General features: G+C 47.2%; 1 protein-coding gene across 1 annotated transcript in view; it reads left to right on the top strand.

The window, feature by feature from the left end:
- Positions 1 to 10841, top strand: part of LOC133114043 (ubiquitin carboxyl-terminal hydrolase 43-like) — a 70623-nt gene extending 59782 nt beyond the window's left edge. Inside the window, exons 9-15 of the mRNA XM_061223239.1 lie at positions 2525 to 2628; positions 4065 to 4142; positions 4543 to 4672; positions 6985 to 7315; positions 7906 to 8064; positions 8459 to 8620; positions 9973 to 10841. Coding sequence (XP_061079223.1) covers positions 2525 to 2628; positions 4065 to 4142; positions 4543 to 4672; positions 6985 to 7315; positions 7906 to 8064; positions 8459 to 8620; positions 9973 to 10841 — 1833 coding nt within the window. The remainder of the gene's footprint in view (positions 1 to 2524; positions 2629 to 4064; positions 4143 to 4542; positions 4673 to 6984; positions 7316 to 7905; positions 8065 to 8458; positions 8621 to 9972) is intronic.
- Positions 10842 to 11163: the final 322 nt, after the last annotated feature.

The raw sequence follows: 11163 nt of genomic DNA, 5'->3' as shown, positions 1-11163 counted from the left end.
TTTTGTGTATTTTATACAGTTTATTTTGCATAATCTATCCATTCTGATTATTGATATTAATTATTATTATTGTTGATGACGGATGTGTTTTTAGGATTGACTTGTTAGTTTCCAGTCGCTGCCTGTCCTGAAAATTAGCCAACAAACAAACAGGAAATTTCTCACGCTCAGGCCTTCCCTTAACCCAAGAGCAAGCTCGCTCCTGGGAGATGAGTCGGGTTTGGGAATGTTCTGCCTTCAGTGCGTGTTCCATTAAATAGAATGCCATTGCACACGGCCTTGAGGGTGTGACAGAAAAGCTCACAGTTTTGGGGTGAATCTCTACTCTGTGAGGACAGGCCTGAAGGTTGCTATTGGAAAATACAAAAAGTTCAGAGAAAACAAGAGGAAGAAATGGAGAGATTGAAAAAGAAAAAAAACATAAGAAAATCGGATTACTTATTTCATATGCACCCAAATGAAACGGAAGGGGATGAAATTTCTGTCAACAGAAAGCTTGAATTTTTTAGCGGAAATGCGGTTATGCAAGGCTGAGCACTCAGCCCCTCTAAGGGGCAGGTCTGAGGCTCTTAGTCACTGATGCACACCCATCCCCGTCTGATGTACAGTCTCAGAAAAACGCTTCCAAAAGGAGCCCTGTGAGTCTATCGAGGGGCCGTTTCTAGATTCTCTTTGTCAGGCAAAATGGTTCTTTGTCTGGGAGCTTTCACACGTCATGCCTATGATAGAGGTTTCCGTAAAGAACTAAAAAGGGTTCCACTATGGTCACAAGCCAAAGAACCGTTTTATAGTGTGCCCAAGTATAGCCGGTACCATGGTCATCTTGTGGCTCTGGTTGGTTTCTGCAGAGCACCAGTGGACAGGTCAAAAGGATGTGGAATAGACATTAGTGAACTGAACTTTAAGTGATTGTTGTGTGATCATGCTGTACTTGTCATGGACTTGCTTTGTTTACTAGGCTCGGTCGATAATGTCTATTAGAAGAGTAAAGGTACATTAAAAATGATATGTAGGAACAAACTTTTTCAAATGAAAGACACTTTTGCTTTCGTTTGGTGGTTAGGGCTTAATAACTTCTTCATTTACTTCCCTCAATGCATGGCTGCAGCTTGGCTCTCCGGTGATAGTGTTTAAAACAAACAAATTAGAAACAAGGTTCTTTTAGTTGTTCCCTAATAATTTGTGCTCTTGTCCTCTGAGGCATAAAAAAAACAAATTTTCTTCTTTGCTTCTCCTTTTGACAACCATGGAACCATACATTTGAGAGTAATTATTTCATGATATATTTGAAAATGAGGGTATATTAATTTGGCCTGAGACCAAAAGGTAACATCTTGGATAATATCACAAGAATAGTCAGAGACTTGTCCCAAAGCCACTCCAGCGTTGTCTTGGCTGTGTGCTTCAGGTCAATGCCGTGCTGACAAGTGAACCGTCACCCCAGTCTGAGGTTGCATGCACTCTGGAGCAGGTTTTCTTTAACGACCTGTATTTGGCTGCATTCATCCCTCATTTCTGACAAGTCTCCCTCTCCCTTGGCCACCACCGTGCTTCACCCTATTAGCCAGGTGATGAGCAGTGCCTGGTGTTCGCTGGACATAGTGCTTTGACTTCTGCCCAAAGTGTTCAATTTTTGTCTCATCAGACCAGAGAATCTTTTTCCTCATGCTCTCAGAGTCCTTTAAATGCTGTTTGGCAAACTCCAAGCGGGCTGTCATATGCCTTTTACTGAAGAGATTGATGGAGTGCTGCTGAGATGGTCGTCTTTCCGGCAGGTTCTCCCATCTCTACAGAGGACTTCCGAAGCTCTGTTCGAGTGACTTTTGGGTTCTTGGTCACCTCCCTAACCAAGGGCCTGCTTGCCTGGTTGTTCAGTTTAGCCAGACGGCCAACTCTAGGAAGAGTCCTGGTAGTTCTAAACTTCTTCCTTGTCACAATTATTGAGGCCACTGTGCTCCTGGGCACACTCAAATTTTGCGTGTGTGTGTGTGTGTGTGAGCATGTGTGTGTGTGCGTGCGCGTGTGTGTGTGTGTATGTGTGTGTGTGTGTGTATGTGTGTGTGTGCGTGAGTGTGTGTGTTGTCTGTTCAGTACCCAGGTAGAACACTGTCTTTATACCCTTGCATAAGGTGGTTAAGCATTGCCTCAGTATACACCCAGTGAGCAATTTATTAGGTAGACCTGTACACCAGCTTGTTAATGCAAATATTTCATCAGCCAATCAGGTGGCAGCAACTAAATGCATAAAAGCATGGTCAAGAGGTTCAGCTGTTTTTCAGACCAAATGTCAGAATGGGGAAAATATGTGATCTAAGTGACTTTGACCCTGACAGGGTGGTTTGAGTATCTCAGAAACTACCATCTCCTGGTAGTTTCACGACAGTCTCTAGAGTTAATAGAGGACTAATAAGTCTAAAAAATATGTGTAATAAATACATAATAAAGTGCTCACTGAGTGTATATCCAGCTGTATGAAATGGATGCTGTGTAAGAAATGTGTGTGTGTGTGTGTGTGTGTTTACAGAATGCAGGACTGCTCTTTAAGATTCGTGTGGTTGGAGGATCTGCTACATGCAGCTACCTGTCCCCTCAAGATGGACGACCGCTCCACCACTCTGCCGTGGACAGGTGAGGCTCTCTGTGTGTGCACACTGCTGCCTGTTGCCTCTACTGGCCACAGGCATGACCCAATTTGCTTGCGGGAGTCTCAGTACTCTATTCAAGATCAGCTCTGTGGCCAGTGAGTTTCCATGCTTTTTAATGCAGCTTCTCATTGCTAGTGAGAGGAAGCCCCTTCTAGATCTAGACAGACAGTATCCTGCCACAAATAAGCTCAAATTGAAATGCATTCTATGTGAGTTACTATGTGAGCATGTGAAATCTAAGATTTCTGAGATGACTATTGCAGAACATGGAAGTTGTTTTTGCTTACCAAATTCTGTGTCAGGATGCAATATCATAAATAGTATTGGGCAGTGCAGTGATGTCATAAACGGTAGTGGGCAGTGCAGTGATGTCATAAACGGTAGTAAGCAGTGCAGTGATGTCATAAACGGTAGTGGGCAGTGCAGTGATGTCATAAACGGTAGTAAGCAGTGCAGTGATGTCATAAACGGTAGTGGGCAGTGCAGTGATGTCATAAATGGTAGTAAGCAGTGCAATGATGTGATAAACAGTATTTTGCAGTGCAGTGATGTCATAAACAGTAGTAAGCAGTGCAGTGATGTCATAAATGGCATTAAGCAGTGCAGTGATGTCATAAACGGTAGTGGGCAGTGTAGTGATGTCATAAACGGTAGTAGGCAGAGGCAGAGGCTGACGAGGAGGCGCTGAGAATTAAAGGCACAGCCTGCTTTATAAGGCTGGTTAGTAACTGGCATATGATGAGGCAGGAAATTGCGCTCATTTATATCCTTTATATTGCCTCCAGCAGATTTAATTAAATTGCATCTGGTGGGAAACAGAGGAGCGGTCCGAGGGACTGGTTCTGGCCCAAATCGAGGCTATGTGTTCACACAGCCCAGCGCGTACAGATCAGCCTCCATCCCAGTTTATGTTTTTCTCATTTCAGCTCCATGCCTGTTCTCCCCATTGATCATGTCCATGTCAGCCTTTATGCCTGATGTGTGGGCTGAAAGAGTGCAGTTTGGAGTGGACACTGCCCTTTGAGATTTCACCCATTTTCATCACTTTAGATTGCAAGCTCCAGAAGCACAGTTAGTGATTCCAAGTTAACACACACACACATACACACACACACACACAAACTCAAAGAACAATGGATAGCTGAACATTCATTTGTTCTCACAATACCTTTTCTTTTCTTATGAGCCATCAATGAAATAATAGGGATCGGTTGTACCCTTGTACTTTTGCGGGTGAGTTTATTATACTCACTCAAGTGCACCTTCTAATTCTTTTGTTTACTTCTGCAATGTGTTGTGTGTATGTGCGTGGGTGTTCCTGCCGGTGCCTGTGTGTAAGAATGTGTGAAGGTATTCCGTTTTTGAAGGAAGTGCATCCCCTCGTGGTTACTACCGTGCTCTGCGCCCCTCTGTCTGCAGAGCGCTGAAGTTCTGCAGGCCTGGCGGACCTCCTCATGTGAAGCTCATCGTGGAGTGGGACCCCATGATCAAAGAACGGTTAGACCCCACAAGCCCCCAGTTTCCCTCTGCTTCTGATCATGAGAACAAAGTGTTCCACAGTGCTTCCACATTCTAACTGTGATTTGTAGCATTGTTGTCAGGTCAGTATGTGAACATTTGCACGTACGTGTGTTTTCCTGTGTGTGTGTGTGTGTGTGTGTGTGTGTGTGTGTGAGTATGCCTGTGTGTGTGTGTGTGTGTGTGTGTGCATTTGTTTTTTCCCATGTTTGTGTGTGTGTGTCTATGTGTGTATGTCTGTGTGCGTGTGCGTGCATGTGTGTGCGCATGTGTTTTTTCCCTTATTTGTGTGTGTGTCTGTCTGTGTGTGTGTGTGTGTGTGTGTGTCTGTATGTGTGTCTGTATGTGTGTGTGTGTGTGTGTGTGTGTGTGTGTGCAGCGTGTTTGGGAACCTGCAGGAAGAGGTGGTTCTGGACGCAGAGAGTGTGAGATCGCAGCACGAGCAGCATCTGCAGCAGCCCAGCTGTACACTGGACGAGTGCTTCCAGCTCTACACCAAAGAGGAACAGGTGACGCACAAACTCCTCCCACTGCTCCACCAATCACTGCGCACACCACCCTACTAAACCCCACCCACTACCCACCCTGCTCCACCAATCACTGCACACACCACCCTACTGAACCCCACCCACTACCCACCCTGCTCCACCAATCACTGCACACACCACCCTACTAAACCCCACCCACTACCCACCCTGCTCCACCAATCACTGCACACACCACCCTACTAAACCCCACCCACTACCCACCCTGCTCCACCAATCACTGCGCACACCACCCTACTAAACCCCACCCACTACCCACCCTGCTCCACCAATCACTGCACACACCACCCTACTAAACCCCACCCACTACCCACCCTGCTCCACCAATCACTGCACACACCACCCTACAAAACCTCACCCTCCTCCACCAATCACTGCACACACCACCCTACTAAACCCGACCCTGTTCCACCAATCACTGCACACACCACCCTACTAAACCCCACCCACTACCCACCGTGCTCCACCAATGACTGTGCACCACCCTACTAAACCCGACCCACTGCCCACCCTGCTCCACAAATCACGGCACACACCACCCTACTAATCTGACCCTCACCATCTGTCCCACCTCAATCTGTCCCACCCCAATCTGACCCTCACCATCTGTCCCACCCCAATCTGTCCCACCCCAATCTGACCCTCACCATCTGTCCCACCCCAATTCTCCATTCCCCTTCCTCCACCTTCGACCTTTACCCTCCTGGACTCACCACCTGCCCTTCCGGAAGCCTCCACCAAAGCAAAACTTGCTGTCTCATCCCGTCCGACACACGGAGAGATTCTGACAAACTCAACAGATCTGCTGCAGATAGGCTTTATCGGTGCTCTGGGCAGGGCTGATAAAAGCACATAAAAACAGCACATTAAAGCGGGGCGCTGACTGCAGGGATCTGTTATATCATGACCCGTTTAATTTCTCCCTCTTAAGCTGCTGTCTTTCGGCCTGGGTTATTTATTTTTCTCTCTTCTCTTGTGAGGCGTAATGACCCTCCCTGGAGAGCGGGGGTGGCTAAATGTCCATTAGGAGACCATAGAGCGGGTCTGTAATGAGCACTGCCAAGGCCTACTTTGGAGAATTTAAAGAGAAGGGAAGTTTAACGACAATAGGAGATGGTGTGGCCTAGCTTAGGCCTTCCTTTTTACTGATCTGATGAAAAGTTAATTTACCATCAAGTTATTTGCTGGAAAAAAACTTGACATTTAACAATTCATGACCAGTTGGTCCAACACATTTACCTCGTCTCTTTGGTCCGTCTCTTCTCTTTGAGATAATTGTGGCACTTTTAACCGGAAGGCCAAACTTGTGAAAGTGTGAAATGTTTATGGGAGGCCAGCCCGGGTGGGGAGTAATGGAGGGAGTTTTTATAGAGTGTCTGGGGTGGTGGACGGGGTGGTGCATTACTGACCGTACGTTCCTGACAGTACCATGCAAACCTGATGCTGTTTACCACACACACCCCAATGTTTGCTGTTAGTGTGCATGCTGTTCATCATGCTCTACTGAGAATACACTGATTACTTTGATATGAGGTCAAAGTCATGTGATTAGAATGCCTTTAACTGAACATTCCAATGCTGATGTAACTACTGGTAATGGAAAACAATGGGGTTCTAGAACACTAACTTAGAATGTTGAAAATAGATTCCAAATAACCTACTCTTCAAAAGGCTTCAATATTGAATGCATTTCTTAAGTAAAATGAAGCCTTTTTGCTGTACTCAGAGGGGCTGGGCTCAGTGGCTTGCAGCCTGAAAGCACCATTCTTATGGACCTGGGAGTTGAAATAAAAACATTTGATTGTGCATGTTAAGTGCTGTTGTAAGCCACTCTTAATGGGAGCCACAGCTCATTTTTACAAGGACAGCCCGTGGGCCGTTTATGGTCCTCAGGGTTCCCACAGGCCCTTGAAAACCCTTCAAAAAGTGCACGGTTTTCAATGTGGAAAGTTCTGTAATAAACTTAAATATACACTTCAATCATTTCATTCAGTTAAAATATCTCCAAACAAAAAATCTATTTTCTTCACACCATCTCCCGGACATATTAAACTGGTTGAAACTGTTTGAAACTTTACATGCAAGATTCTTGACCACTTTTGGGGAGGTACCCTGGGGTAGGAGGAGAGACTCACGGGATGATAGTGGGGGGTGATTGTGCGCACATAAACCTGCACTTGCGGGGAGTTTAGGCCAGGGTTTTCTGCGAAACGTGTTGTGAGGACTGTTTGTGAAATGCGCGTTACAATTTAACTAATTGCTCCGTGCGTGCGCAGCTGGCTCCGGACGACGCGTGGAAGTGTCCGCACTGCCTGCAGCTGCAGCAGGGCCGGGTGAAGATGAGTCTGTGGACCCTGCCCGACATCCTCGTCCTGCATCTGAAGCGCTTCCGGCAGGCAGGGGAGCGCCGCCACAAGCTCTCCACGCTGGTGCGCTTCCCTTCCTCTGGCCTGGACATGGGGCCCCACGCCGTCAAGAGGGGCCCCTGGCCCCCCGCCGCCTGGAAGCAGCCCCACCCACCCGGGCCCGTCTTGCACCCGGACTTCCTGTACGACCTCTACGCAGTCTGCAACCACCACGGGGGCATGCATGGTGGGCACTACACAGGTACAGAGAGACCGCTACCTACACAGGTACAGAGAGACCGCTATCTACACAGGTACAGAGAGACCACTACCTACACAGGTACAGAGAGACCGCTACCTACACAGGTACAGAGAGACCACGATTTACACAGGTACAGAGAGACCACTACCTACACAGGTACAGAGAGACCGCTATCTACACAGGTACAGAGAGACCACTACCTACACAGGTAGAGAGAGACCACTACCTACACAGGTAGAGAGAGACCACTACCTACACAAGTACAGAGAGACTGCTATCTACACAGGTACAGAAAGCCGACTACAAGCTAGTAGTGAAGTGTGTGTATTGTCTGGGTACATTTAAATAAGGTATCTAGTCATAGCAACAGTGTGACGGAATAGTAGAACCCTGAACTGCCTGTGGCCACAGAAACGTGCATTTTAAAGACTAAAACGGTCCTGTATTTGCTGTGTGTCTGGTATGTATGTATGTGTATGTGTATATGAATATATGCTTGTGTGCGCTTGTGTGTGTGTATACTGTATGTATGTACATGTGTGCGTGTTAACATATGCTATGTGTTTGTGTGTGTGTGTGTGCTTGAGTAGCGTACTGCAGGAACTCTATAGATGGGCAGTGGTACAGTTACGATGACAGCAATGTGGACCTCCTACCAGAGGGGGAGCTCTGCACAAGGGGGGCTTACATCCTCTTCTACCAGAGATGTAACACCATCCCACCGTGGTCTGCCAGCTGCTCTCACAGAGGTGGGTCTGTTGCACACCCACACAGCAATGGCATGCAGAAATGGCAGGAATTAGCCTACCTGCCAAGTGTGCAGGGCTGTTTAGGGTGATGTCAGACACCTGACTGTTTAATCTGAAGACATGTCCATGATAGCTTGGCATAGTGGTTTCACACTTACCTTTTAGCATAGCCCTGTGCGGAGTGATATACATTAGCCTGTTTACATAGCTGTGTGTACAGTGATATACATTAGCCTGTTAGCATAGCTCTGTGTAGAGTGGTATACATTAGCCTGTTAGCATAGCTCTGTGTAGAGTCATGTACGTTAGCCTGCTAGCATAGCTCTGTGTAGAGTCATGTACGTTAGCCTGCTAGCATAGCCCTATGGATTGATTTGAGTCCCTCCATTTTCAGGTTCCACCAGCTCCTCCGCATCAGATCACTGGCTGGTTCGGCTTACAGGGAGCAGCAAGCGGGGTAGTCTGGCCTCCAGGACATCTAGCGCCTGCCCTACCCACGCGCTCCCCTCCCAAGTGTCCCCCGTTTTCCACCACAACCCCCCCGAGGCAGAGAGAGGTCAGCTTCACCCCCCACCTCAGATCTCTCTTTCTCTCACTCCTGATGAATGGGTGGGGTGTGTGGCCAAGGTATTAGAGGGTAGAGGGACTTGGTGTTGCCCTGGTTTTAAGTTATTGTAACTAGATATTTGGAGTCTCCATCACTCTCCATCTAGCATGTAGTATGGTAAGTCATTAATTTATTCATTAGTGGACTATGCAAGTCAAGAAGAGGCGTGGCACAGCCAGATAATTTTTCTTGACTTCATTGCTAGCTTATGAAGCGTAATGCTTGTAGTTACAGCAATTTTACAATTTTGCTTTGTGTGTTCATTACCAATGCTAGTGCTAGTTACCAAAGTAGTTACATCACAAATAAACTGGTTTATAAGAGCAAGATGTTGGCTACTACCATTCTCAAATTATAGTTAGCTCACTAGCTAGCTAGTTTTAAAATGTCCTTGGGGTATTGTACATTGGACATATTGGACTTTGGTAATATAGTATAAAAAATGGATTTTCCACGACTCGTGTGCATGTCTCTCTTTATTCCATCTTTGTTCTTCTGACAAGAAACGAGACACAAGCATCATCTTAATCAACAGGTTGAGCTTTTTTTAGGCTTTAGAAAAACGGCACCAATTAAGTGGATTTCTTATGCTTTGCTAAATATCCTAAAAGTGCCAAACCAGTATTCTTCAATGTACATTATAATCCATATAATACTTTGGTTCTTGGTTAGTTACGATAGTTTATGTACAACTGGTGTTTTAACGTTACTCCCTGCTTCCTTACATGCCAGTATGGGAATGTTATTTCCTGTATTGCTCATATCAGGAAAAATTGACGAATGCATCTAGACCTACTTACATTGTACACTGTACTTACATTGAAAGTTGTTCTGGTCAGGGCTGTTTGCTAAAGGGCTTAGTCTATTGTTTATCCATTAAAAGCTTAGCTTAACTGTATTCATACTACCGACATTGAAATCAGAAATCAGAGGTGGTGACAACATGTTTACCATTTCCTTTGTGATGATTAGTATTATTATTAGTGTTATTATTATTATTATTGTTAGGTTTATTGTTATTGTTATATTCATATTATTATGATTATTGTCATTATTGTTAGTAGTATTAGTATTGGTGCTATTATTGTTATTGTTATTGTTATGATTATGATTATTGTTATTATTATTGTTAGTACTAATAGTATTGGTATTATTATGATTATGATTATTGTTATTGTTATTGTTATTGTTATTGTTATGATTATTGTTATTGTTATTGTTATTATTATTGTTGTTGTTATTATGATTACGATTATTTTTATTGCTGTTATTATTCTTGTTATTATTATGACTCTGTGCAGGAGGGTTCGAGAGGAGGCCGCTGGTTCGGGGGGTTCAGAGCAGATGTGTGGGCACGGGAACGCCCACCAAGAGCACAGCCCCGCCCTCGCGGGCACAGGTCCGGCACAGGTCCGCCCCTGACCCCGCCCCTGACCCTGCCCCTGCCTCGCCCCTGGCCTCCGGTGAACTGGTGGAGTACCTGGAGTCAGGGCGACGCCCACGCCGCACCAACGAATCCATCATCCCGCTGATGACCAGCCCCCCCGAGGAGCCAGAGGACCCCTCAGGGTCCGTCAGAGTGCCCACGGGCCAGTGCAGACCCCCCCTGGAGAGGGGCAGTGGCCTTACGCACGACGGCACGCCCCCCTGGGGTAGGGGTCCCGAAAGCACCGAGCAGGACCAGGATGGGAGCAGGGATTTTGGCATGGGGGACTGGCTCGGTGAGTCCAAAGTGAAAAGGGAGTGGCCCAACCCCAGGGCCGGAGGCAGCGAAGGGGGGAGGGGGAAGGGGGGGCAGGACGGCCTGCTGTCCTTCCTCCGTCCCGGCTTCCTGAAACGGGACGCCCAGAGACACGCCCGCGAGGGCCCGGCCCGGCTCACCCTCTCCAACGGGGAGCTGCACGGGGGTCCCGCTGAGGGGAAGCCCAATGGCGCCCCCAGAGGAGGGAGGGACTGCGAGGAGCTGGCCAACGGCAGGCTGGGGCGGGGCTCCGCGGACATGCGCCGCTGCCAGAGCTCGTCCAACATCCACGCCAGACCGCACGGCTCCGCCCCCCCGCAGGGCAAACACCCGCCCCCCCAAATCCCCGCCCACGCCCCCCTGCTGAGGCCCTGCCACAGCACCACCTCCCTGGGCAGGAAGAGGCTCGTCTCTGAGTCCCGCTTCTGAGAGAGGGGCCGCGTGAGCCCCACAGCCCTTCCACCCAGCCAAGGGTGTCCAAGAAGGGTATCCAAGAAGCTTATTCGAAAAGCTTCTTCAAGAAGCACATCAGAGAAGCTTTTCTGACAAGAGATGTCTTGGGTGCTGGCTTCTGATTCAGCCCACCATTAAAAGACCTGATTCTGCTAAAATCGTGAAATCAGTCATCATTCGATTTCCTGAATCGGGCACTCAGCCAACTGGAACTATTCAACTTGATGAATGTTTTTTTTTGTTGTCCATTACATTTAAGTGCCTCTGTAAATGATGATTTTGTTTTTTGAGACCCTGG

Source organism: Conger conger, chromosome 16 (assembly GCF_963514075.1).
Source record: "Conger conger chromosome 16, fConCon1.1, whole genome shotgun sequence".
Lineage (NCBI taxonomy): Eukaryota > Metazoa > Chordata > Actinopteri > Anguilliformes > Congridae > Conger > Conger conger.
This window is presented reverse-complemented; position numbering and strand designations above follow the sequence as displayed.